This window comes from Lynx canadensis, chromosome D4 (assembly GCF_007474595.2).
Source record: "Lynx canadensis isolate LIC74 chromosome D4, mLynCan4.pri.v2, whole genome shotgun sequence".
Lineage (NCBI taxonomy): Eukaryota > Metazoa > Chordata > Mammalia > Carnivora > Felidae > Lynx > Lynx canadensis.
Window position 1 is genome coordinate 31,781,365 of NC_044315.2, and position 27,414 is coordinate 31,808,778.

Sequence of the window (27,414 nt, forward strand, 5' to 3'; positions counted from 1 at the left end):
GCCCCCCAGAGGACAGAGCTCGGTTTGGTGGGGAACAAAGGCGCTCGCCAGCGCCATCTCCCCTGCCCATCCCCCAGCCAAAATCCCAAAGGGAACCGGTTCAGGCCAGGGAAATTGCTCGCTCCGCGCAAACACCCAACTCTGTGCTTCTGCGGAGCCAAACCTCTGGCAGCGGATCTGACTCCCTCCGGCTGCCACAGGGCCCCTCCTGAAGTGGATCACCTAAGGAGAAGCAAGCAAAACCTGCCCCCCCTGCCGCCGTGCACCTTGCCTACCCACCCCAGCTAATACACCAGATCCCCAGCATCACAAGCCTGGCATTGTGCAAGTAGCCCAGATGGGCCACGCCACCCCACAGTGAATCCCGCCCCTAGGAGAGGGGAAGAGAAGGCACACACCAGTCTGACTGTGGCCCCAGCGGTGGGCTGGGGCAGACATCAGGACTGACTGCGGCCCCGCCCACCAACTCCAGTTATACAGCACAGCACAGGGGAAGTGCCCTGCAGGTCCTCACCACACCAGGGACTATCCAAAATGACCAAGCGGAAGAATTCCCCTCAGAAGAATCTCCAGGAAATAACAACAGCTAATGAGCTGATCAAAAAGGATTTAAATAATATAACAGAAAGTGAATTTAGAATAATAGTCATAAAATTAATCGCTGGGCTTGAAAACAGTATACAGGACAGCAGAGAATCTCTTGCTACAGAGATCAAGGGACTAAGGAACAGTCACGAGGAGCTGAAAAACGCTTTAAATGAAATGCAAAACAAAATGGAAAACACCACGGCTCGGATGGAAGAGGCAGAGGAGAGAATAGGTGAACTAGAAGATAAAGTTATGGAAAAAGAGGAAGCTGAGAAAAAGAGAGATAAAAAAATCCAGGAGTATGAGGGGAAAATTAGAGAACTAAGTGATACACTAAAAAGAAATAATATACACATAATTGGTATCCAAGAGGAGGAAGAGAGAGGGAAAGGTGCTGAAGGGGTACTTGAAGAAATAATAGCTGAGAACTTCCCTGATCTGGGGAAGGAAAAAGGCATTGAAATCCAAGAGGCACAGAGAACTCCCTTCAGACGTAACTTGAATCGATCTTCTGCACGACATATCATAGTGAAACTGGCAAAATACAAGGATAAAGAGAAAATTCTGAAAGCAGCAAGGGGTAAACGTGCCCTCACATATAAAGGGAGACCTATAAGACTCGTGACTGATCTCTCTTTTGAAACTTGGCAGGCCAGAAAGGATTGGCATGAGATCTTTAATGTGCTGAACAGGAAAAATATGCAGCCGAGAATCCTTTATCCAGCAAGTCTGCCATTTAGAATAGAAGGAGAGATAAAGGTCTTCCCAAACAAAAACTGAAGGAATTTGTCACCTCTAAACCAGCCCTACAAGAGATCCTAAGGGGGACCCTGTGAGACAAAGTACCAGAGACATCACTACAAGCATAAAACATACAGACATCACAATGACTCTAAACCCGTATCTTTCTATAATAACACTGAATGTAAATGGATTAAATGCGCCAACCAAAAGACATAGGGTATCAGAATGGATAAAAAAACAAGACCCATCTATTTGCTGTCTACAAGAGACTCATTTTAGACCTGAGGACACCTTTAGATTCAGAGTGAGGGGATGGAGAACTATTTATCATGCTACTGGAAGCCAAAAGAAAGCTGGAGTAGCCATACTTGTATCAGACAAACTAGACTTTAAATTAAAGGCTGTAACAAGAGATGAAGAAGGACATTATATAATAGTTACAGGCTCTATCCATCAGGAAGAGCTAACAATTATAAATGTCTATGCGCCGAATACCGGAGCCCCCAAATATATAAAACAATTACTCATAAACATAAGCAACCTTATCGATAAGAATGTGGTAATTGCTGGGGACTTTAACACCCCACTTACAGAAATGGATAGATCATCTAGACACAGGATCAATAAAGAAACAAGGGCCCTGAATGAGACATTGGATCAGATGGACTTGACAGATATATTTAGAACTCTGCATCCCAAAGCAACAAAATATACTTTCTTCTCGAGTGCACATGGAACATTCTCCAAGATAGATCATATACTGGGTCACAAAACAGCCCTTCATAAGTTTACAAGAATTGAAATCATACCATGCATACTTTCAGACCACAATGCTATGAAGCTTGAAATCAACCACAGGAAAAAGTCTGGAAAACCTCCAAAAGCATGGAGGTTAAAGAACACCCTACTAACGAATGAGTGGGTCAACCAGGCAATTAGAGAAGAAATCAAAAAATATATGGAAACAAACGAAAATGAAAATACAACAATCCAAACGCTTTGGGATGCAGCGAAGGCAGTCCTGAGAGGAAAATACATTGCAATCCAGGCCTATCTCAAGAAACAAGAAAAATCCCAAATACAAAATCTAACAGCACACCTAAAGGAAATAGAAGCAGAACAGCAAAGGCAGCCTAAACCCAGCAGAAGAAGAGAAATAATAAAGATCAGAGCAGAAATAAACAATATAGAATCTAAAAAAACTGTAGAGCAGATCAACGAAACCAAGAGTTGGTTTTTTGAAAAAATAAACAAAATTGACAAACCTCTAGCCAGGCTTCTCAAAAAGAAAAGGGAGATGACCCAAATAGATAAAATCATGAATGAAAATGGAATGATTACAACCAATCCCTCAGAGATACAAACAATGATCAGGGAATACTATGAAAAATTATATGCCAACAAATTGGACAACCTGGAAGAAATGGACAAATTCCTGAACACCCACACTCTTCCAACACTCAATCAGGAGGAAATAGAAAGCTTGAACAGACCCATAACCAGCGAAGAAATTGAATCAGTTATCAAAAATCTCCCAACAAATAAGAGTCCAGGACCAGATGGCTTCCCAGGGGAGTTGTACCAGACGTTTAAAGCAGAGATAATACCTATCCTTCTCAAGCTATTCCAAGAAATAGAAAGGGAAGGAACACTTCCAGACTCATTCTATGAAGCCAGCATTACTTTGATTCCTAAACCAGACAGAGACCCATTAAAAAAAGAGAACCACAGGCCAATATCCCTGATGAATATGGATGCAAAAATTCTCAATACGATACTAGCAAATCGAATTCAACAGCATATAAAAAGAATTATTCACCATGATCAAGTGGGATTCATTCCTGGGATGCAGGGCTGGTTCAACATTCGCAAATCAATCAACGTGATCCATCACATTAACAAAAAAAAAGAGAAGAACCATATGATCCTGTCAATCGATGCAGAAAAGGCCTTTGACAAAATCCAGCACCCTTTCTTTTTTAAATTTTTTTTTTCTTCCACGTTTTTTATTTATTTTTGGGACAGACAGAGACAGAGCATGAACGGGGGAGGGGCAGAGAGAGAGGGAGACACAGAATCGGAAACAGGCTCCAGGCTCCGAGCCATCAGCCCAGAGCCTGACGCGGGGCTCGAACTCACAGACCGTGAGATCGTGACCTGGCTGAAGTCGGACGCTTAACTGACTGCGCCACCCAGGCGCCCCTCCAGTACCCTTTCTTAATAAAAACCCTTGAGAAAGTCGGGATAGAAGGAACATACTTAAACATCATAAAAGCCATTTATGAAAAGCCCACAGCTAACATCATCCTCAACGGGGAAAAACTGAGAGCTTTTTCCCTGAGATCAGGAACACGACAGGGATGCCCACTCTCACCGCTGTTGTTTAACATAGTGCTGGAAGTTCTAGCATCAGCAATCAGACAACAAAAGGAAATCAAAGGCATCAAAATTGGCAAAGATGAAGTCAAGCTTTCGCTTTTTGCAGATGACATGATATTATACATGGAAAATCCGATAGACTCCACCAAAAGTTTGCTAGAACTGATACATGAATTCAGCAAAGTTGCAGGATACAAAATCAATGTACAGAAATCAGTTGCATTCTCTTACACTAACAATGAAGCAACAGAAAGACAAATAAAGAAACTGATCCCATTCACAATTGCACCAAGAAGCATAAAATACCTAGGAATAAATCTAACCAAAGATGTAAAGGATCTGTATGCTGAAAACTATAGAAAGCTTATGAAGGTAATTGAAGAAGATTTAAAGAAATGGAAAGACATTCCCTGCTCATGGATTGGAAAAATAAATATTGTCAAAATGTCAATACTACCCAAAGCTATCTACACATTCAATGCAATCCCAATCAAAATTGCACCAGCATTCTTCTCAAAACTAGAACAAGCAATCCTATATTTCACTTTAAATCATGAATTAATATTTGGTTATGAGTGCTTCCCTAGTCCCTGCTGGGAGTACTACATATATACAGCATATACTCTACCTGACAACTCTAAAATCTAAAAAAAACTCTGAATTTGGGGGCACCTAGGCAGTTCAGTCGGTTAAGCGTCTGATTTCGGCTCAGGTCATAATCTCATGGTTTGTGAGTTTGAGCCCCATGTCAGGTCCTGGGCTGACAGCTCAGAGCCTGGAGCCTGCTTCAGAATCTGTGTCTCCTTTTCTCTCTGCTCTTCCCCTGCTCATGCTTTGCCTCTCTATCCTTCAAAAATAAACATTAAAAATTTTTTTAAATAAAAAACTCTGAATTTTGAAACACAATTGGCCCCAAGCTTTCTGATAAGATACTGTGGATCTTTAGTTGCTTTCGTGGACTGCTATGCTCAGGGTTTGTAAAAAGATAAATATGGATGGAATGAAACAGTATCAAAATTTTTCAATTGTTTAGAATCCCAGCAGAAGGCTGAAGAAGTTTGCCAAATGTACTTTATGCAGCTACGTTCTGGCCTTATAAAAAAGACAGCCTGTTATTTTAAGAAAGAAACCACCAAAAGACATTCAACAAGAAGAGGTAAGGGGAAACTACATTTCCTGGTAATTTTTCAGTATAGTAATGAGCATCTATTAGCCTTCATTTACCACATCTTAGATATATAATTTTTTCCCTCGACCAAATTTTCCTTCTGAAAAATAGTAAGGATGCTGAACTATTTTCTAGCCATTTTCAAAAGGACATATAAAGAGTTTTATAGCATGGTAGAAATAGTCATGTCATAATAAGTGAAAACAGAGGATATTAAATTATAAATATATTTACAGTATTTTACTTTTTTTTTCATTTAAAGGTATTAAACTAAAATGTTAATAGCAGTTTTTTTTTTTGGGGTGTTGAGACCATGGGTCACTAGTTTTCTCCCATCTGGACTCCAATGAGTGTACCCTACTGTGGTATAAGTGTGCCAGGAAATATTGATCCCTTCAGACTGTGGGGTGGCTAAAGCCCTGGGGTCAGTCATCACTGTCAGCAAGCAGCTTTGACTCAGAATCCTCAAAGTGGGGGTAAGGGGTTTGGGCAGAGTGGGTACTGACAATCCACTCCTTATCCTACAGCTGGAAAGTATAAAGAACATCTAGTATTCACTGCCCGTCATCAGCAGCTGGAACGGCCTGTGGGGGGCTTAGCCTTTGGTGTGCCTATGGTCCAGAAATGCTTTGGAACAACTGATGTTCCAAGTATCCAAGGTATGCCTGGTGATGGGCATGGTGTGGGTGTGAGGAGGGAGGTAAGACACAGGACCATGGCAAGTGCCACTTTAGGAAACAGCTTCAAGTCCATGCCTACTTGTGTAACAGAAACTTCTGTCCAGTTGCTGTCATTGTACCCATTTAGTGGTATCCAAACTAGTCACAGTGTAGCTGCTCTAACAATATATGTGCATTCTATAGTTAGCCCTCCATAATTATTTTGAAATGCTTGTCATGGGTTGGAATCCCATATACATTATTCCTGGGGAAAATACATAATCCTTCAGGGAAAAAAAAAACCACATTTCCTCCCCAAATGTCAACATTTTGACAATGAAAGAAAATGAAGAACTATTATATTTTTAAAATATAATTTCAGCTCATAAACATTTTAAATAGTTGTTAAATTGGTTTTAGGTTGTATCACCTACTTGTGCAAGTAAACCCCAAGTTGATGGTAACTATCAAGAAATGAGGAGATCATTAAGAAAACTTGACCAGGAATGGCATATTGCCATTTCAAGCATAACTCCTGATATAAATATCTTAAGTTTCCAGAAACATACTGAAGTTTCTCATTAAGAATTTATGCTAAGCAAAATAAGTCAATAAAAGAAAGACAAAAACCATATGACTTTACTCATATGTGGAATTTAAGAAATAAAACAGATGAACATAGGGGGTAAGAGAAGAAAGGGAAACAAACCACAAGAAACTCTTAATAATAGACAACAAACTGTGGGTTGATGGAGAGAGGTGGGTGTGAAATGGTCTAGATGAGTGATGGGTACTAAGGAGTACCCTTATGTTGTGAAGAGCATTGGGTATTGTATGTAAGTGATGAATCACTGAATTCTACTCCTGAACCCAATATTGCATTGTATGTTAACTAACTAAAACTTAAATAAAGACTTTTAAATAATTTTACTTCAGAAATTCATATACACAGTCAATATTTAACATTCTTCTATTTTGTTTATTATTTCTCTTAGCACAATTCTATAATATAAAGAAAATGTAATGATTTTTTTCCTTCAAGGACCAACATAGGTCCTAATTCTACACCAGTTTACCCCAGCGTGCCACAGAAATACTATCATTTTCTATGTGTGCTGGGACATTGTTTTAAAAGTTGAGAGTGCTGCTGTAAATGTCTCTGTTATTTAGCCAGAAGACAGAATGGGTCTCCACACCTTACAGATGGGTATTCATTTAACCATGTCTCTCAAAATACAGTCCCTTCTTGTCCACAGTCCCCTTGACCATAAGAAACAAGGAAGCCGGCAAAGTCTGTCACTTTTCCAGCTTACTTCTCACCATCAAATCCTGCCATAAGCACACTAACATGACCTCCTATAGTCCTCATGAAGGAGACCAGCATCTTTAATCCCATTCAAGCGACATACCTCTGCCTTTGAGCTATGTTAAGCTTGCACCAAAGGCTTTTATCTATCCAACAATGGTGGACAAAGTACAGCTCAAATTGGAAAAACAAAACCAAAAACCTTAAACAAAGTGGTTTTTTTTAATTGCTGAGGATTGTTCATGGGAACAAGATATTTTGAATTTTTAATGGCAAGCTTTTCACTTGTTACAGAATATTCTGCTTCCCTGAGCACATACAATGATCAATCTATTACTTTCGTTTTTGAGGATGGAAGTTATGAGATCTATGTAGAAGACTTGGGAAAAGACCAAGAGAAAGGTAGAATATTTCCTTTTGTCTATAACGATATAATGATGACTAGTAAAGTAAAAAATAAATTTACCAAGCCATAAATAATGTATTACTTCAGACATGACACATAGATTTCATACTGTGTGCTAACTCCAATACATTGGCGGACATGCCTAAATATCACTAAGTTGAAGAGAATTCAGAAGCTTAGTGAGGATTTAATAGGAAAGGATGCTGATATTGAGAAGCGGTATCTGTTGTGAAAGATGGAAGAGGGATTCCTGGGTGGCTCAGTCAGTTAAGCATCCAACTTTTGGTTTCGGCTTAGGTCATGATCTCAGCGTTCATGGGATTGAGCCCCATGTCAGGCTCTACATTGACAGCACAGGTCAGCTTGGGATTCTCTCTCTTTCTCTCTCTCTCTCTTTCTGCCCCTCCCCAACATGTGCTCTCTCTCTCTCTCAAAATAAATAAACTTTAAAAAAATGGATGAACAGACCACATATATTTGCTACTGCTAATTACCTGCTATATCTTTCCAGTCCTATCAATATCACCAAAGTACAATCTCAAATAAGAGAATATACCAGTGTTATGGACAATTTGTTAAATATTTTAATAATAACTGTGTTAGAGAATTCATCAGAGCATATTCATGCATTTTTGAGACCTTCCTTAAAATCACAAAATTTCTTTAATTGATGTATAATAAAAGAGGATATTGTCTGACGTTATGTATTTGTTAAAACTGAAACATTTTGATAAAATTGTATCTCACTGAAGGGATTTTATGCATTCTCTTTCAGATAAGGTGTTATTCCGTTATTATGATTTCCAACCTCCTTCACATGAAACAGGTAATTTGGAAGACTAGGTAGCTGTAGTACTTGAATTCTTGAATTTGGGGCAAGGACAAATCCAAAAATGCCCCATAAAAAAGGAAGGCAGTCTCAGAAGATTCTCTCCAGCCCACATTCATGGTTAGCTCTTAGATTCTTAGAGGATTTATTCCATCCCATCCATTTGCAGTTTAATAGCTAGGATGAAGGTTAACATTTAAAAAAGATCCAGAATAATAGTGGTTTAAGCTACACAAAACTTCATTTCTATCTTAGCCAGGACGAGAATGGCAGTGCTGCTCAACAAGTTGTCCGGGGACCAGGATCCTTCTCTCTTTGTCACTCTGCCAACATCTACATGGTTCAAGATTACTTGCTACCTCAGCAATGCCCAATCAGCAGGACAGTGGAAGACAGATGCATGAATTATCTTTCCCTTTAAGGACAAAACCTTGAAGTTGCACGTGACACTTCCATTCACCTCACATTGGTCAAAACTTAGTCACATTGCTACACTTAGTTACAAGAAAACAGACTGGGAAATGTTCTATTACACAAGGAGAGTAGTTGGGATATTGAAGGAAAACTATCAGTGGCTTTACATGGAGACAGGGAAGCTGACACCCAGACAAATAACCAATAGAGTCATAATTCTACAATTAGAAACCAAATAAGAAAACTAAGGAGCTTAAAAATACCCCCAAATTGTCCAATGACTCTTTAGGAGCTTAACATTACCCCCAAATTATCCGGTGACTTTTTAGTTTCATTTGGGTACAAATACTTCTATAAGACATGTTGGTTAATGAAGCAATTATTTTACATCACATCTTGGATTCTTTTCCTAGGTGTTAAATTCATTTCATTAAATTGAACTTACTTGTTCAATTCTTAGCTTTATAATTTAGATTTTTAAATTAATTTATTATTTTTAATTTACATATTTTTTTAATTGCAAGGTGATGCTGATGATGGCCATATGTTATTGGTAAATCTGAGTCCTACAAAAGACAAAGACTTCCTGCTGCATGCCAATAACAAAGAACACTCTGTGGAGGTAATAGAAATATGCACTTAACTGTCATAATTGACTCCACTCTTTTGTGCAGATTTGGGTGTTTGGCACAGTTCAAGGAAAAAGTTTTGTTTCTGCTATTGTACATAAAACACAGTTACTACTAATAACTTGCTTCTGGAGTAGGGAAGGGAGGGAAATGGCATGTATAGCCTTGCTACTGAAAGTCTGGGCTCTGCCAGTAGTGCAGAATCAACTGCGAATTTGTTAGAAATGCAGAATTTCAGGCTTCCTCAGAACTGAATGCGAATCAGTGTTTTAACAAATCTCCAGGAGACTCATATGTGCATTAAAGTTTGAAAAGTGCTACTATGTAGAATGATCTGAAATTCTATCTACTCAGCTTTAGGAACTACTTTGTTTTTCCAGGAAGCATTTCTTAATAAAATAGTTTTCTTAGGCAAATGCAAAAGTAATTTTACACTCCAAGCCTGCTAAAGGGAAAGTCATAAATATTTCCATCTGCCAAGATTTACAATTATCATTATAAATAATAATCTACATTCTAATCATAGGATTCACTACTCAGTCTTTTTCAGTTAGTAAATGTTAGTATAATATTGGTCATGATGAAGAGTTATAAACATTTTGAGGAACAAACAAGCCAAAGATGGAGACCAGGAAGAAAACATAAGAGTATAATATAGATGACAAATTACATAAATACAAAATTATAAATCTAACTAATACAGCCATGTAAGGTATTAACATAAACACTGGATGGTACCCCACATCTTCCTTAACAAATGCTCCTCAATGTATATAACAGTGTTTGGCATATATAATTACTCAGTAGTAAGAGCTAACCCATACAGAACTCTATTATATGCCAAATACCATGCTAAATGTTTTACAAGCAGTCTCCTTTAATTCTTGTAGTAATTCCATGATGGAATTATTGTTTTTGTCAGATATTATTGTATAACAAACCATTCCGAACACTTACTGGCCTTAAATAATAATCATTTATATCACTCACATGTAGAAAACAGATTAGGCTAAAAAATTGAGGCTTGAGAGGTAAAGCAATGTGCACAGGACTCAGAGATAGTACATGGCAAAAGTGGGGCACAAATCCTGAGCTGCTGTATCCAAATCCAGTCATTCTAAGCTACAAAGTATCTCAAAGTATGTAGACCATCAGTAAATTAAATTAAATACGCCCCACTTCAGCCCTCTACTAGCTTCTTCCTACCCCATTCCCATCCCCTACTTAGTAAGTAGCCTTGCTAGAAATACCAAGTTATAATTATTTCTCTTTAGTTTCTAACACAGGGAGGTGAGGTTGACTATGGATTTCCCACTCACGTACCGATTGCTTTCTTTCTTGTTTCCTCAGCTACAAAAATGTGAAAAACCATTGCCAGACCAGGCCTTCTTCCGCCTTCATAGGAAGTCTTCCAAATGTGTTTCATTTGAATGTAAGAATGACCCTGGAGTGTTTATAGGAGTAAAGAATAACCACCTTGCTCTAATTAAAGTAGAGGATCAAACTGAGTATTTTAGTACAGAGAATATCATATTTAAACTCTCTTAAACTTAATGTATGGAAAGCTGTGGATCTTGTGTTGGATAACTCAAATAGTTACCACTGGAGAAATGATCGAGAAATAAAGAAAGAGGTAACATTCAAGGGAAATGGAGGGTACTTAGTATGCTATGGAATGTTTTTCTCATTATGTGTAAATACTTTTTTATGGTCTTTCATTTCTGCATTTTATTTCCTTCTGTATCATTACATATTCAATAAGGTATTGCTAAAGACCTCAGAAGAGGTACAACCTGAACTTTAATTTTTTCTACTTTCAGTACAGAAAGAACTTCATATTTAGAGCTGAGACCTCTGGGGAGAAGCAAGGGCCTTAATCCAAGTCTCATTTTAGACAGGGATCCATTTTAAAGAGCTACATAAAGACATAATTTTCCCTGGTTCCAAACAATGAGTTCAAACACTAAAGCTATTGGTGAAAAGACAACCAAATCTATTTGGACTGACCATTTCACAACTGGAATAAAACACCAAATTTGTTTGAAGATGCCCAAAACTTCAGATACCTACCTACATAGGTAGGCAGATAATATAAATATATGAAATGACAAAGACAGTCAAAACATTAAGAAAAATAAATCCAGTATTTGTAAATAATTTTACCTCTAATTGTTTGTAAACTGCTAATTTTTTATAGACTTAGTTAAGTTTAAGCAAAGCATTCTTCTATTAGGAAATGAAATAAATTTTAGTTCAGACATATAATTGAAATCATTAAGAATATCCAACAAATTAAAACGTTTTTTTAAAAGCACTGAGACACAACTTATTTTAGGACATCCAAGTACCATGGGATCCAAGTACCACAGTGAATTCAGAAATCCTCTAATCTACTAGAGCCTAGATAGGACACAGGATTAATATCACAATTTCAATAACTGACTCTTCCTGATGTTTGTAGTATACTATGTCCTTCTGACCCTATTCTCCAGGGATCTATGACTTTTGATATACATATCACCCTGGACAAAATTTCTTCTAATACTTTCTTCCCATGTATACAAATGTTTTTCTTGTCCAGCTTTCCGATTACCCTACTTATTATGGCATATTTGTTTGACTTTTGTTACTTCTTTATTCTTTTGACCAAATGTGTTCTTGATATACCTTTTGTGACTCCTGAGCTTCATTACAAATCACCTGATATCTGGATGCCATCTTTATTTTACTTCATCTATCTGATGTTGTAGAATTTCATATAAGCCTATTAAAGAGCAATATTTTTTTATTAAACATCTTTGCATTTTACATTACTAAGGTAATAAAATTCATACTCAACCATATAATAAGATTTTTCAACTACTAAAGGAATAGTTTTGCTTATTTTAAGGCCTTAATTCTACTATAATTTTTCCTAGGCTTAACACTGACAGTAAATGATAAAACTAATGACAATACTTATAAAATGCAACTTTTTCTGAAAGTGTAGGCTTTTTAATTTTTAATTGTTGAGTTCTATTAGATTATAATTCTGGTGGAACATAAGATTAAAAAGGCTGAGAATTACTGTGTGAGGGTAAGCAATTATAAACAATAATAAATCTTTCATTACATTGCCAATTTTATTATTTTTTTGTATATTGTTTCAAGTTTCTTTTTTTTTCAATGTATGAAGTTTATTGTCAAATTGGTTTCCATACAACACCCAGTGCTCATCCCAAAAGGTGCCCTCCTCAATACCCATCACCCACCCTCCCTCCCTCCCACCCCCCATCAACCCTCAGTTTATTCTCAGTTTTTAAGAGTCTCTTATGCTTTCATTGCCAATTTTATTATGGAGACAAAAATAAATGCAGAATCTATATCATCCGCTCTGAAAAACACTAAATGTTAATCATATGCATCTCTATGATATACTTAAAATTATTGTTTTTAAGTAATCAGATATATCTATTACATTGTTTAAGTTCTTGAATAAATTGTATTTTTCAAAAGTCTGTGAGGCCACGTTTTTATCATAAAATGACTCAATATTCTGAAGTTTTTAAGTGAAAGTAAGTACACTTTACTCCACCAATGTTGGTATATGAAGTAGGTCATTTGTCTGATATTCTTGGTCATTCGAAATTAAGTAAGATATTCCAGAAAAGGGATTGTGTCTTTTACACCTTTATATTCCCAGTGCCCATCATCCTGGCCAGCACAGATGAGCTATTTGGTGACTTTTACCCCAAATCAAACAGCCAACATACACCTGCCAAAGGAAATTTAACCTGACCTCTGATCATTTAGGTATCTTTCAACCTGGTTATCTTACTTTTCATGTTCAATTCTCCTTTTCTAAAAAATACTTTGTGCCATTACTATACTGAGTATTATTTAAAATATTTAAATGTGTGGTGGTCTTTTGTCATTTACTTTCATGTCTTTTGATGGTCGATAACACAGACATAACTGGAAGGAATTTTTCCATTTCATTGTATCAGAATAACAATTATGCCAAAACTTACTTTTCCCTCATTTTATTTATATTCATTAGATTTTTATGTATTTATTGGATACCTTGAAATACTGTCAAGAAAACTTTATTTGAATAAGTAATATGACTTAGAGTTGGAAAAAAAATGAAGTAAGAGTTAAGATTCAGGGAATTTGAAAAAATAATTGCTAATTTAATTAGAATGCAACAGCTTGACGGGGTGCCCGGGTGGCTCAGTCAGTTAAGCATCCAGCTTCAGTTCAGGTCATGATCTCGCTGTCATGGGTTCAAGTCCTATATTGGACTATGTGCTGACAGCTCAGAGCCTGGAGCCTACTTCAGATTCTGTGTCTCCCTCTCTGCCCCTTAACCACTTGTGGCATCTCTCTCTCTCTCTCTCTCTCTTTCTTTCAAAAATGAATAAACATTTTTTAAAAAAAGAATGCAACAGCTTGATTAAAATCTTAAAAAATTGAATTATAACCACCACATCTGCAAAAAAAAAAAAAAGCCAAAAAATAAAAACAATTTCAACCTTTATGCCTCATGCTGAGAAATTGCATGATGGATGGAAAAATCTTAAACAAGGGTACTCAAAATTCCTCCCCCATCCCCATCATACAATGACCTATACAGCCCAGAAGACTTGTCCTCTAGCAGTTGCTCCCTTAATACATGTCATGCATATTGGACTTTGCTAGGTAGTGTGAAAGCAGCTCCCCCCCCCCCAAAAAAAAAACTAAACTATGCTCCTTGTCCACATGGAACTTAAAACATGTACAATTTATGTATTAACCTCCAACTCTGCAGTACACATTTGCACAAAGGTAAGATAGATCAGTGTGTGTTTCACATTAGAGAAAGAAATAAGAGTGAATTCTCTACCCTACTACCCACCCTGATCTATTCATGTATCCATCCTCAAGGTTATGTTATATAGGTTCCTTCTACAGGCCCCAGTCAGGGTTGGGATTAGGGGGCTTAGGACTCTGAGAAATGGATGCAAGAGATAAAAGTTAAAGCCAAATTGGTAGAGATAGAATCAATGAGGTACTTCCTGTTGAGGTGCCAAGATTATGAAACACTTGTCCAAGTCCAATTATAGTCCCTAGCCCATATGGTATTCCCATAAGAAGAATGCATGAATCACTACCCAGCATAGTAAGAACATAGATTTGGGAGCACTTGGTTGGCTCAGTTGGAAGAATCTGCAACTCTTGATCTCAGCGTCATGAGTTCAATCCTCGCATTGGGTGTAGATGTTACACACATACATACATACAGAAACAAGGAAACAAAACAATTTTTTTTAAAAAAGACCATAGGTTTGGTTTACTGCTTACAGGCTGTGCAACTTCAGCAAATTATGTGAACTCTCTCAATCTCTGTTTATTCTCTGTAAGGTAAGAAGGTACCAAATATTGTAGTTGTTTACCTAATATCCAACACCACTATCCCCACTTTCTTAACAGGATTACGCCTTCCCAGACTCCCATGTAGTAGATATGGTAACCACTTGACACTGTTCTGAACAATAAAATATAGGCAGGATAAAGGTTTGAGAAAAACTTTTATTTATTTATTTATTTATTTATTTATTTATTCTAGAGAGAGAGAGCCAGCTCGAGTGGGGGAGAGTGACAGAGGGAGAGAGAGAATCTTAAGCAGATTCCATGCTTAGCACGGAACTTGACATGGGGCTCGATCTCACAACCTTGGGATCATGACCTGAGCCAGAAATAAAGTCAGACACTTAACCGACTGAGCCACCTGGAGCCCCAAGAAAAACTTTTTTAAAGGGAAATATTCAACTAAAATGCGCTTTTTGTCTTTCACCCTCTCTGCCTTCCTCTTACCTAGACCTAGACCTAGACCTCTTACCTATATGAGGCTGAATGTAGAACAGCCAACTTCTGACCATGGGGCAATGAACATGGGGATAAAGGTCAATACATTAAAAATGGTAGGAAGGAAATATGGAAGAACTCTGGTGTTGTGAGCAATAATGGTGTTCTACCCAAATCCCCTTGGATCCCTTTATATTGAATTATTTTATTACATTTCTGTGTGTACCATACACCCATATAAACACCACCACCACCACCACCACCACCATCTTCTGTGCACTTTCAATATCCATCACTTACAGTTTTTCTTACAAGAATTTTTTTTATGGTACTGATGTTGCTTTGCCCTCTTGCACAGAGAGTTGAAAATTTCTGCTAGTTTGCATTCCTCCCATCAGCCTCACGAGACTTTTGGAAGTTTTTGCTTGGGTCAAAGAACTCTATCTTAAATTTCACTCAAAAATTCTCTTAGAAGCTTCATGCTGAAGCTACCCTCTGCTGGACTTAAGCATGAGATCACATTCTTACTTAGATTCCTGCCCATCCCTGTTCTGCCCAACTCCCTTAGCAATCTTTTTTGGGAACATTTCCTTAGTAAATTGCATACTCATGAATCCCTAACTCAGGTCCACATCGAGGGAGCCTAATGTAAGACAGCGGGACATGTGTGCCATTGTTTTCTGCTGTGCCAGTCTTGTAGTATTAACTGCAAACTTTCTTTTTTTTATGTTTATATATATTTTTTTAATATGAAATTTATTGTCAAATTGGTTTCCATACAACACCCAGTGCTCATCCCAACAGGTGCCCTCCTCAATAGTATCACTCACCCTTATCCTCCCTCCCACCCCCCATCAACCCTCAGTTCGCAGTTTTTAAGAGTCTCTTATGTTTTGGCTCCCTCCCTCTCAAACTTTATTATTGAGAGAGAAAAATAAATCCATGTGTGCTTAAGCTAGAGTTCGGTTTTCTTTTTAATGTGGCTTCAAGCAAACTTCAACCACTAGGAGATGATGGGAACACCTGCTTCTTAGGACACTGATAAGAATTGCCTTGCACATTGCAAGCTCTCAGTGAATGTTAGCTTTAAAAGGCAGGAAAACCTGACTGATATTAACTGAGAACAATGTTTCTTAGGTACAATTAGCACATAGAGAAACATGCTCAAATTTCTCTACAACTTTAATAGAAGTTACCCTGTAAGAGATAAAGTGTGTGTGTTGGGGGAGGATAGGAATCAGAATTAAAGAGATCTGACAGGTATAGAAGTAATCCACCAACTTCATAGGTGTTTATTTTATTATACTTCTTTATCTACAAGTTACATATAGTATTTTATAAGTATAAAATATTACATTATAAGTAAAAAAGTTTAATAGTAAAAATGAAAAGACCCATATTTCTTCAAAAGATAATTTGATAGGGGCATCTGGGTGGTTCAGTCGGTTAAGTGTCCAACTTCAGCTCAGGTCATGATCTCACAGCTTGTGAGTTCAAGCCCTGCATCAGGCTCTGTGCTGACAGCTCAGAGCCTGGAGCCTGTTTTGAATTCTGTCTCTCCCTCTCTCTCTCTGATCCTCCCCCCCTTGTGCTCTCTCTCTCTCTCTCAAAAATAAACATTAAAAAGTATTTTAAGATAATTTGATAAAAGTACAGATGTTTCAAGATATAGGAAAGAGATAACTATAAAATTATGTCGTAATCTATTAAGTAGATTGGAAAAATGATAGAGGAATCAATGAAACCAAACGCTAGATATTAGAGAAAAATTAATAAAATTGATAAGCCTCTAGCCAGACTGATCAGAAAAACAAAAAGAAATAATACAAATTACCAATATTAATAAGAGAATTGGCATTACTATAGACTCTAAAGATATTAAAAGGATGAAAAGGAGAATACTATGGACAACATTTTGGTAATTTCAGTGAAAATAGACAAAATCCTTGAAAGGCACAAAATATTAAGACTCGCTCAAGAAGAAACAGACAATATGAATAGCCCTATATTCATTTTTTTAAAGTGAATTTATAGTTTAAAATGTTTTAACAAAAAAACTTCAGTTCAGTGGTAAATTCTTTCAAACATTTAATAAAGAAATACTATCAATTCTAAGCAAACTCTGTCAAAAAATTAAAAAGGAGAGAATTCTATTGAACTTATTTTATGAGGCAACCATTACACTGATATCAAAACCAAAGATACTACAAGAAAAGAAAAATACAGATCAATATTTTCATGAACGTAGATACAAAAATTCAAAAATTTACATGCTAAAATTTTAGTTAATCAACCCACAAATATAAAAAGTAGATATATAATGTATATAAGGATATGTATTATATGTATTAAAGGGATATAAAGGTATATAATGATCAAGTAGGGTTCATCCCAGGAATACAATGTTAGTTTAATATTCAAAAATTAATTAATGTAATTTACTATTTTAATAAGCTATAAGAGAAAAACCATATAATCATCTCACTAGATGCAGAAAAAGAAGCTGACAAAATCTAACATCCATTCCTGATAAAAACAGTCTATAAGGGAACTTCCTTAGCCTGATAAAGGGCAGAGACCAAAGCAAACTTACAGCTAGCATCATAATAGTCTAAGACTGAATAGAAGACTGGTTAAGATCAAGAACAATAAAAGGAAGTCAGTCTCACTACTTCTGTCCAGAATTTTTCTGGAGGTTCTAGTAATTGCAATAAGGCAAGACAAAGAAATAAATAATCCAAATTGGAAAAGAAAAAGTAAAACTGCCTTTATTTAAAAATAAGATGATCATCCATGCAAAAAATCCAATGGAATCTACCAAGAAGCTAATAGAACTAATGAATTTAGCAAGGATGCAGAATGATACAATATCCATACACAGAAATCAACTGTATTTCTGTATAATAAAAGAAAACTGGAAATTGAAATTTTTAAAATACTATTTATAATACAATTAAAAATTTTTAAATACTTAGGGAGAAATATGACAAAGATGTGCAAGACCTATAAACTGAAAACAACCAAACACAACTGAAAGAAATTAAGGAAGACCTAAATAAGTGGAGGGATATACTTCATTTATGGGTCAGAAGATCTAATATGGTTGGGGTGCCTGGGTGGCTCAGTCTTTTGAGCATCCGACTTTTGATTTTGACTAGGGTCATGATCTCACAGTTTGTGGGATTGAGCCCCACATCGGGCTCTGTGCTGTCAGCAGAGCCTGCTTGGGATTCTCTCTCTTCCTCCTTCTTCCACTCCCCAACTCATGTGCTCACTCTCTCTCTCTCTGTCAAAACAAATAGTAAACTTAAAAAAAAGAAGACATAATATGGTTAAGATGTCCATTTTTCCCAAGTTGGTATATAGGTTTAGTGCAATCCCAATCAAAACCCCAAGCTGATTTTTAAATTTATATGGAAATTCAGAGGGCCTAGAATTGCCAAAACAATTTTGAAAAAAAATTTTTTTTGTCTACTACTTACTTGCAAGGCTTGCTATAAAGCTACATTTATGTGGACAATGTGGTATGTCCATAAAGATAGAGCATAGACAGTTCAGAAATAGACTTAATCATATATACACAACTGATTATTTACAAAACTGCAAAGACAATTCAATGGAAAAAGGAAGTCTTATCAACAAATAGTGTTCATACAATTGGATATCCATATGCCAAAAAAAAAAAAAAAAATGAAGTGGTCCAAGATGGTGGCATAGGAAGACCCTGAACTCCTCTCCACCCACAGAAACACAAAATCTAAATGCCTACATATACAGCAATCCCTCCTTAAGAGAACTGAGGGCTGATTGAACAGTTTCTGTATAACAAATGATAGAGGGACCACAGAGAGAAGGGTTAGACAGATGGTGACACAATAATTATGGGAACACCACCCCCCAGGCAGCAATCTGAAGTAGGTAGGGACATCAAGTCAATAAGGCTTCCCCATCTTGGCACAGCAAAACTTTCAAGGAGCACCTAGTTTAAAGGGACAATGAGACTATAAGTTAAAGAAACCTATTTACTAACTCTAGAGCATCTGCAAAACAAGGAACTGCTGGAAAGCTCTCTCTCCTGGGTTGGAGGTGCTGGCAATTGCCATTTTTTACATTCCCTTTCCACCTTGATAGCATGGAGTAAGCATGATCTAGGAGCTCTAGAGGGACTAGTAGGGCCACCCCAGCTTGCCCTGGGCCCTGGCCCATACCAAATCCAGCTGTCCCCCCCAAGGTAGCTCTGTTGCAGCATGCCCTAGTCCTTCCACACACACACACCTTTGCCAGCCCACTCCATCTCCAGCCCTCAAGCTTAAAACAGAAAATCTATAGAAATGAAAAGTAGATTAGTGTTTGCCTAGAGCTTAGGGTAGAAGCAGAGAGTGACTGCTAATGGACCAACGGTCTTTTTAAGGTGATGGAAATAGCCAAAAGTTGGATTGTGATTATACAACTCTGTAATATTAAAATTCATTGAACTGTACATTTATAATGAATGAATGTTAAAGTATATAATTTATACCTCAATAAATCAATTTAAAAAAAGATGTTTAAAGTAAGTAAACATACATCTATCATATGATCTATCCATTCCACTCTTAGGTATTTACCCAAAAGCAATAAAAGCATATTTCTATACAAAACATGAATGCTATTGTTTGCAATAGTAAAAAACTGGAACCCAAATATCCATTCACTGGTGAATGGATAAACAAACTATAGTGTATCTATACAATAAAATTACTCCTCACCACCAACAAGGAATAAACTATTGAGATTCACTACAACATGGATGATTCTCAAAATAACTAAGCTGAGTGAAAAAGCTGGATTAAAAAGAAAGAGTACATACAAAATGATTCTATTTATAAAAACTTTAGAACACGCAAACTATAGTAACAGAAAGCACATTAGTGGTTGGTTGAGGATGGAAGTGCACAGGAGTGGGAAAGAAAGGAGCAATTACCGTAGATCAAGAGGAAACTCTGGGCATGATTGATATGCTCACTAACTTGACTGTGCTGTGAAGGTGTCTCAGGAGCATTCACATATCAAAACTTACCAAATTGTCCATCTTAAATTATGTTTATTGGTTATCTATTAAGCTTCAATGAAACTATCAGAATGCTTAAAGATATTTAATAGGCTACACTATCAATAATTAATAACTGTATTTTTGACATATTTTCTCTTATTCAGTTTCTTATTGCATTGTCCTTAAAGTTATTCACCACTAACTGCTTAAAATACGTGATTAACTGAATTAATAAAAACTGCAATAGAAGAAAGAAGTAACCCACCAAATGATGTTGCATGTTGAATTGAACAACACAACAACACGAAAAATAGTTTTTTGGTTCTCAGATCCAGGTTGGAAAATCATTAGATTTATCAGTAAGTTACTTTTAACATCATTCAGCATCTGTTTCAGTTTGTGAAGGGGAATGACAATAAGATCTGTTGCACAAAGCTGTTCTGAATATTAAATAAGGTAATACAAGGAAGGTGCCTTAATGCCATGCCTGTTGTCTCACAAAAGTTCAATACATGGTTATTCTTCTTCTCACTTTTCAGACATAATCTGGATGGGAGAAGCATTTGACTAAATAAAACTGTTTCTAAGCAATTATCTCAAGATTGTGTAAACAGGAGGTAGGGGTGGAAATGGATAATTTCCAAAAATTGGGTAGTATTTATTTAGAACTCTGGCAAACAAGAACTTCAGTTCATACAGAGATATATTCCACAGTGTAGGTATTTCCAAGACCTAGATGAGATAGCACTTCAAACTATTGCCCTCCTCCAAAAGCTAACAGTTGCTATCATTGGATTGATGGAGTTGTGGACAATTTTTATTTTTATCTTGATATTAGCTTATCTTGATAGCTAACTGCATTACCTGAATGCATTACAATGAGCAAAGATAGTGAGAAAAATAGTTTTTTCCATTTTGAATGAAATTGATTGAAAAAATTAATAAAAAAACACTTTATACCTATCAAGGCGGGGGGGGGGTGGTTAAAAAAGGAAAATAACAAGTGTTGGCCAGAATATGGAAAAATTGAGACCTTCATACAATGTTTGTGAAGAAGTGAAATGGTACAACCAGTATAGAAAAGTTTGTTGATTCCTCAAAAAGTTAAACATAGTTACTATTTGACCCAAATTCTACTCCTAGGTGTATACCATAGAGAAATGGAAACATATTCACACAAAAAACTTGTACACAAATGCTCATAACAGCACTGTTTATAGTAGCCCAAAAATAGAAATGTCCATCAACAGATAATAACCATACAATGGAATATTATTCAGCCTCAAAAAGGAATAAAGTACCAATAGATGCTACAACATAGATAAACTTTGAAAGCATTACCCTAAGGGAAAGAAGCCAGACACAAAAGGCCACATAGTATGTGGTTTCATTTATATGAAATACCCAGAATATTCAAATCCACAGAGACAGAAAATTAGTGGTTTGCAGTGAAAGGGGGTGTGGGCCAAGGCCAGTGGAGAAGAGAATGAGAAGTGATTGCTAACAGGTATGAAATTTCTTTCTGGAATGATAAAAATGTTCTGGAGTGAGACAGGGATGGCTCCACAATATTGTGAATACAATAAAAACATCTGAAATGTACAGCTTAAAATTGTGAATTTTATAGTGTGAATTACACATAGTTTTTAAAAATGACCCTGTTTAGTATTTGTCTTTCTCTGCTTGACTTATTTCACTTAGCTTAATACTCTCTGGCTCCATCCGTGTCATTGCAAATGGCAAGATTTCATTCTTTTTTATAGCTAAGTAATATTCCAGTTTGTGTGCGTGTGTGTGTGTGTGTGTGTGACATCTTCTTTATCCAGTCATCCGTCAATGGACACACTTGGCTGTTTCCATAATTTGGCTATTGTAGATAACACTGCTATAAACATCAGGGTGCACGTATCTCTTTGAATTAGTTATTTTTGTATTCTTTGGGTAAATACCTAGTAGTGCAATTGCTGGATTGTAACAATTTTTTAAACTTTTTTGAGGAACCTCTATACTGTTTTCCAGGCTACCTGCACCAATTTGCATTCCCACCAACAATACAAGAGGGTTCCCTATTCCCACATCCTCACCAACACCTGTTCTTTCTGGTGTTGTTGAGTTTAGCCATTCTAACAGGTGTGAGATGGTATCTCATTATACTTTTGATTTGCATTTCCCTGATGATAAGTGATGTTGAGCATCTTTTCATGTGTGTGTTGGACATCTGGATGTCTTCTTTGGAAAAATGTCTTCTACTCATTTTTCAATTGGATTATTCAATTTCAAGGTGTTGAGTTTGCTAAGTTCTTTTTTTTTTTTAATTTTTTTTTCAACGTTTATTTATTTTTGGGACAGAGAGAGACAGAGCATGAACGGGGGAGGGGCAGAGAGAGAGGGAGACACAGAATCGGAAACAGGCTCCAGGCTCCGAGCCATCAGCCCAGAGCCCGACGCGGGGCTCGAACTCACGGACCGCGAGATCGTGACCTGGCTGAAGTCGGACGCTTAACCGACTGCGCCACCCAGGCGCCCCAAGTTTGCTAAGTTCTTTATAGATTTTGATTACTAACCCTTTATCAGATATGTCATTTGCATATATCTTCTCCCATTCTATAGGTTGCTTTTTAGTTTTGCTGATTGTTTCCTTTGCTGAACTTGTGATGCACACTGGGTGTTGTATGGAAGTGTTGAATCACTATATTGTACACCTGAAACTAGTATTACTGTATGTTAACTAACTGGAATTTAAATTAAAACATTAAATTTTTTTAAAATTAAAATGACCTTGTTTAGAAGTAGTAAGCTACTTAGTTTGCCACTACTAGTATAAATAATAGAGCAGGGATTAAATGTTATAAATATGAAGATTAAGGCTCAGAGGGATTAAATGTTGACTCTCTTCCTTTCAGACCTAGTTTGGCCATTAGGAATAAAAACTTTCTCAAAGTTGTTCAACAACAACAACAACAACAACAACAACAAAAACTGGTATTGGTTCACATTCTTGAAAGAGAATCATATTGCCCCAGTATATCTACCTATCAAGCTGTACTTGATTGCTGGTCCATCCAGTCACTATGGCCATGGGGTCGCATTCTCATAATATAGATATGAACACCTTCATCAGGGACTACCAATTGAAATGGCTGAGTTGTAGGCATCCTAGAACACATCTCCTAGTTTATGCCAGGCCCACAGTCAGTGAGTGGTGGAGTCAGAGAACCTAATGAGAAAGAAAAATCAATACACCTGATGGCTGAAGAATCAAGATTAATTCCTAGATATTGAGCCTGAGAGACTGGGAAAAATGAAGTCGCCAGAAACAGAAATGAGGAGGTGGGAAACAGGAGTTAGTGGTAAGGAAGAGAATGGGTTTGTTGGAATAGTTTGAGTGTGAGCTGAAATGATCATGATAAGGAAATAAAACCAGAAATAAAAATGGTGTAGTCCACAACCTTAAGTATAATTGGTGATCAAAACATTAGTTGTCTTCCACCATCCCTTAATTCAATCCTGCCTCTTATACTTTTCCACTTATTCTTGATAGACAGTCCTATTGTCATATTACATTGTAAACAGTCTCAATACAATAATTAGAATGTCCAGTTCAGTGCAATACTCAAATCTCTGAACTTAATTTAGCATCACATCTTTTCCCCACCCCTACCCTTCCTACCCCCGACCCCAAAATCCTGCTTCAAGTTGGGGTGAGGAAAGGGACTTGGCCTTCTGGTCACATTCTCCTTCACTTGCTACCTGAAGACTTGCTCTCCCTAGGGATTAAAGTTGTGTGGAGAGTGGGGAACAGACAGAATGAAGAAGAGAGGAGAGGTGAAGAGATAAAACTGTTCTTTATTACTTGTATGGCTTCAAGTTTGCCAGTCTTAGTAGACAATTAAAGCTGATATATCCCTGAACCAGACTGGCAGATGATTAAAGTTGATACTTTCTTTCAAAGTGCCCTTTAAAGATCTGCTGGTCTCCTCTCTACTGCTGCTCTCCTAAAAAGGCTGTAGGGTTAGAAGTGTTGGAATATATTACAGTTTCTTCCTCAGCCCCTTGTCATTAGCTGATACACCTTTATCTTTTTTCCACTGGGGTCTCCTTGCCCTCTCACAAATGTCCCCTTGATGGCTTTCTCTCCTGCATGGCCCCTTCTGGTCCTCAAGAAACACTCAGACATTTATTATTGACCATTTCAAACACATTATAAGCTTAAAAAGTAGTCTCATAATAGAATAATGAGGACCCATCAGATAGCTCTAATGGAGAATAATCAATAATCCTCCATTCTTATTTAGTTAATTCCCCATTTCAATCCCACTAAATTTTTGATGTTGTTGCTGGAGTATTTGAAGGATGTAATTTCTCCCATAAATACCTTAGTATCCATTCTCTCTGAATTCACTGTTCTATGGTTTTATCTTTCTTTCTCCTACCCCTCCCCTTACTCTTCCCCACACATATCTTTTCACACATATTCTATCAAAACTGTTCTAACAAGGTAGCATGAATACATCTGAAATGAAAAATCCAATATTCACTTTTCAGTCCATTTCTTCCACTGCTCCCAGCAACATGTGTTCTTCTCAACCACCCCATTCTTATTGGGTAGTCTCTTTTAGTTTGATTTCTCTGATATACCTCCCCAGCTTCTCTTCCAACTTCTCTTACCACTCTTCTTGGCTTCCTAAACATGCTCTTTTTCTCTCTGCCATCTTGAGTATTTGTGTTTCTATATAAGAATATGAGACCCACTTTCTCAGATAAGCAAGAGCTTACTTAGATCCTAGACCCAGGCTGGGAATACCACGTCTGAGTATATGGATCATTTAAGAAACACAAGGCACTTTCTTCTACAGTCTGGGGTGGTAACCTGCCAGCTGAATTTACAGCCAGGAGTGATGTGGTTTGAAGTGTTGGGGTTCAGACCCAGTGACCAAGAAAGAATTCTTGAGATGTCTTTGCTGCAAAAAGGTGATTTTATTAAAGCACAGGGACAGGACCTGTGGACAGAAAGAGCTGCATGAGATTGTGAGGAGTAACTGATTATACATTTGGGAGTTGGAGGAGGTAAAGGCAAAGGGAAGTTTCAAAAGGGGCTTTCATATGTTAAATAAGACTCACAGGATCCTGAAGGCCTAGATATTGTCAAGCTATGGTTGTTTTTCCCTCTAGCAAAGCATTAACATGAAGACAGCTGGAGTTCCTGGAAGAATGTCATACTCTGCCTGTCTCAAGTTATACGCCAATGGGCTGTGGGTTAAATGGAAATTTAATTTTATCTACAGTTCCTTTTGCCTTTGTTTCCCACATCAAGGAGGACTATCCAAACCTATTGTCAATATAAAAGTGTGTGTGTGTGTGTGTGTGAGAGAGAGAGAGAGAGAGAGAGACAGAAGGCGGGTGGTGTTGTTGGAGAAGTGGATAAAGTACACTAAAGATGGCTGATTGGACTAAAACAAACTCTGGTCTCTAGCTTAGAGACCCCTCCTCTGGGCCCTTCTTCCTTTGCTGCTTGCGCGGGAAAACCATCCCCCCCCACACACAAATATGGAGGCTGATAACTATAAATTACCCTTCCCGCTCGCATTCGGAGCTCAGATCTTTGGAGAAAAGGTGTCCTCTGAGCCCGCTGGTGTTAAATAAATCTCCAATCCACCAAGGTCTCTGAGGGCCACTTGGTTTTTCTGCCAGCGTTTCAGCCTGATTCCATAACAAATTTGGTTCCCTGACTGGGAAACCCAACCGCGCTGGCCCATTGTTGCCACCAGTTTGGGAGAAGAGCGAGGCAGTTACAGAATGAGGGATCACAAGGGAGAGTGTGCACCCTGCCTAAATTTCAGCAGTCTCCTTGTCTGTCCCCTTTAGGCTGGCCCGCTCCACCGTTCCCACCAGACTTGAGGATACTTGGCAGGTGAGGACCTGGACCCGACATCGAACCATAAGGCTGGGGCCCAATCTAGTCAGGCCCACTTGCAAGAGTGGAAGGGGGACCTGATCACTCCCTGAGACTTCAGAAGTCTTACAGGTAGGGATTTTATGGTAGGGAATATAATGACCTCTGGTGTGTATGTGAATGTGAATGTGTGACTCAGTCTAGCTTGCCTGCTGAGTTAGATTCTGTGGCTCCACAGGCAGGTGCCCTTGGGGTCCCCAGGGGGCCACGGAGTCTGAGTGGGCCCATCTGTGATTCCATGATGGATGGCACTCGGTGTGGTGATACAGAATGGTTTCTGATCGTGGGTGGCAGGGCTAGGACCTGTGGGCTGAGCGTCACCTGGGTTCCTTCAAGACACAGCCAGGCGGGCATCTGGCTGGTCTCCTCATTGGAGGGGATGCCCCTGTCCCTCTGTCTTTGTGACTCTGCCTCACAGGAGCATTGTGGGGTTGGGACAGAACAAGGAGAGCCAGGTAAAGGTTTTAGCTGCTTTATCCGGAGACTCACCCAGGGAGCCAAAGGAGTGACCCACCCCTCCCCTAATGTTACCCTCTTCATGACTCTTTAGGCTCCCTCTCCCCTCCCCTGAGCTTGAAACTCCTCCCCTGGTGGACTGCTGCCACTGCTGCCCCAGCCAGAGTGCTGCTGCTGCTGCTGCAGCAGCCGCCCATTTCTCCTCCCCTTCCAGGCCAGAGAACCCTCCCCCACAAGGCTCATGGCCAGATTACATCCTAGGCCAGGCACAGGCGCTCAGGGGCAGGCGCTCTCCAGATGGCAGTCCACATCCACTGATATCAAGAGGCTCTCAGGAAGATCAGAGCAGGGGTCTGACAAAGCCATAAATATGCCCAGTAGCAAGGGGGGATGCCCAGAACATCCTTAGCAAGGGGTCAATGAACCTACTGCAAGGGGAAAGGACATTAAAAAGAATAAGTGTCCCAACCAGGGAAAGTCCTAAAAACCCAGCGGAAATCAGGAGGAACCTCCAGAAGGGGACCTTGTTGGTCTAGCTGTGACAGAACCAGACTAAAAGGGGAAACTGACTCTCTCTCCCTGTTCCTCTGCTTAATAGATGTGAGGGATTCTCCCTCATTTCCCAGGTTAAAAGTTATAGTTGGAGCCAACTGTGGTTAGTCTACCTGAAGACAGGGACTTTAAGGAATATTCCCAAGTAGCTGCTGCTTCTGCCTTCCCCTTCCCCTCATGTTTCTGCACCAACTTAGGTGTGGTCCTATACCATCCTCAGTGTCTCAGGCACCATTGGTTCCTCCTCCCACCCTCCAAGTCAAGGAGCAAAGTGCACCCTATTTGGACCACCCATTTCAGATATCTCCACTGGTGCCCCAAATGAAAATTGACAATGGGGAAAAGTTGATTGACTTTTAGGTGGATGCAGGTTAAACATATTCGATGTTTAAACTAATTTAAGTTTATTGGACCTGTCTTTAAAGTTATCAGCAAAGGTCAAATAAGCTCATGTTATTTCTGTTGCAGTTTGT

The 27,414-nt window shown here is 38.1% G+C and overlaps 1 protein-coding gene across 2 annotated transcripts in view; it reads left to right on the plus strand.

Annotated features, from left to right (window-relative positions):
• The window catches only part of IL33 (interleukin 33), a 42,653-nt gene extending 30,034 nt beyond the window's left edge, over positions 1–12,619 (plus strand). Inside the window, exons 5-10 of one of the 2 annotated variants that reach the window (XM_030294161.1) lie at positions 4,745–4,867; positions 5,407–5,538; positions 7,139–7,246; positions 8,026–8,076; positions 9,018–9,115; positions 10,473–12,256. In XM_030294161.1, the coding sequence (XP_030150021.1) occupies positions 4,745–4,867; positions 5,407–5,538; positions 7,139–7,246; positions 8,026–8,076; positions 9,018–9,115; positions 10,473–10,670 (710 nt within the window). In that variant the 3' untranslated portion in view covers positions 10,671–12,256. Of the gene's footprint in view, positions 1–4,744; positions 4,868–5,406; positions 5,539–7,138; positions 7,247–8,025; positions 8,077–9,017; positions 9,116–10,472 lie in introns of both variants that reach the window. The other variant, XM_030294164.2, reaches the window with a different exon arrangement.
• The last annotated feature ends 14,795 nt before the right edge of the window (positions 12,620–27,414 follow it).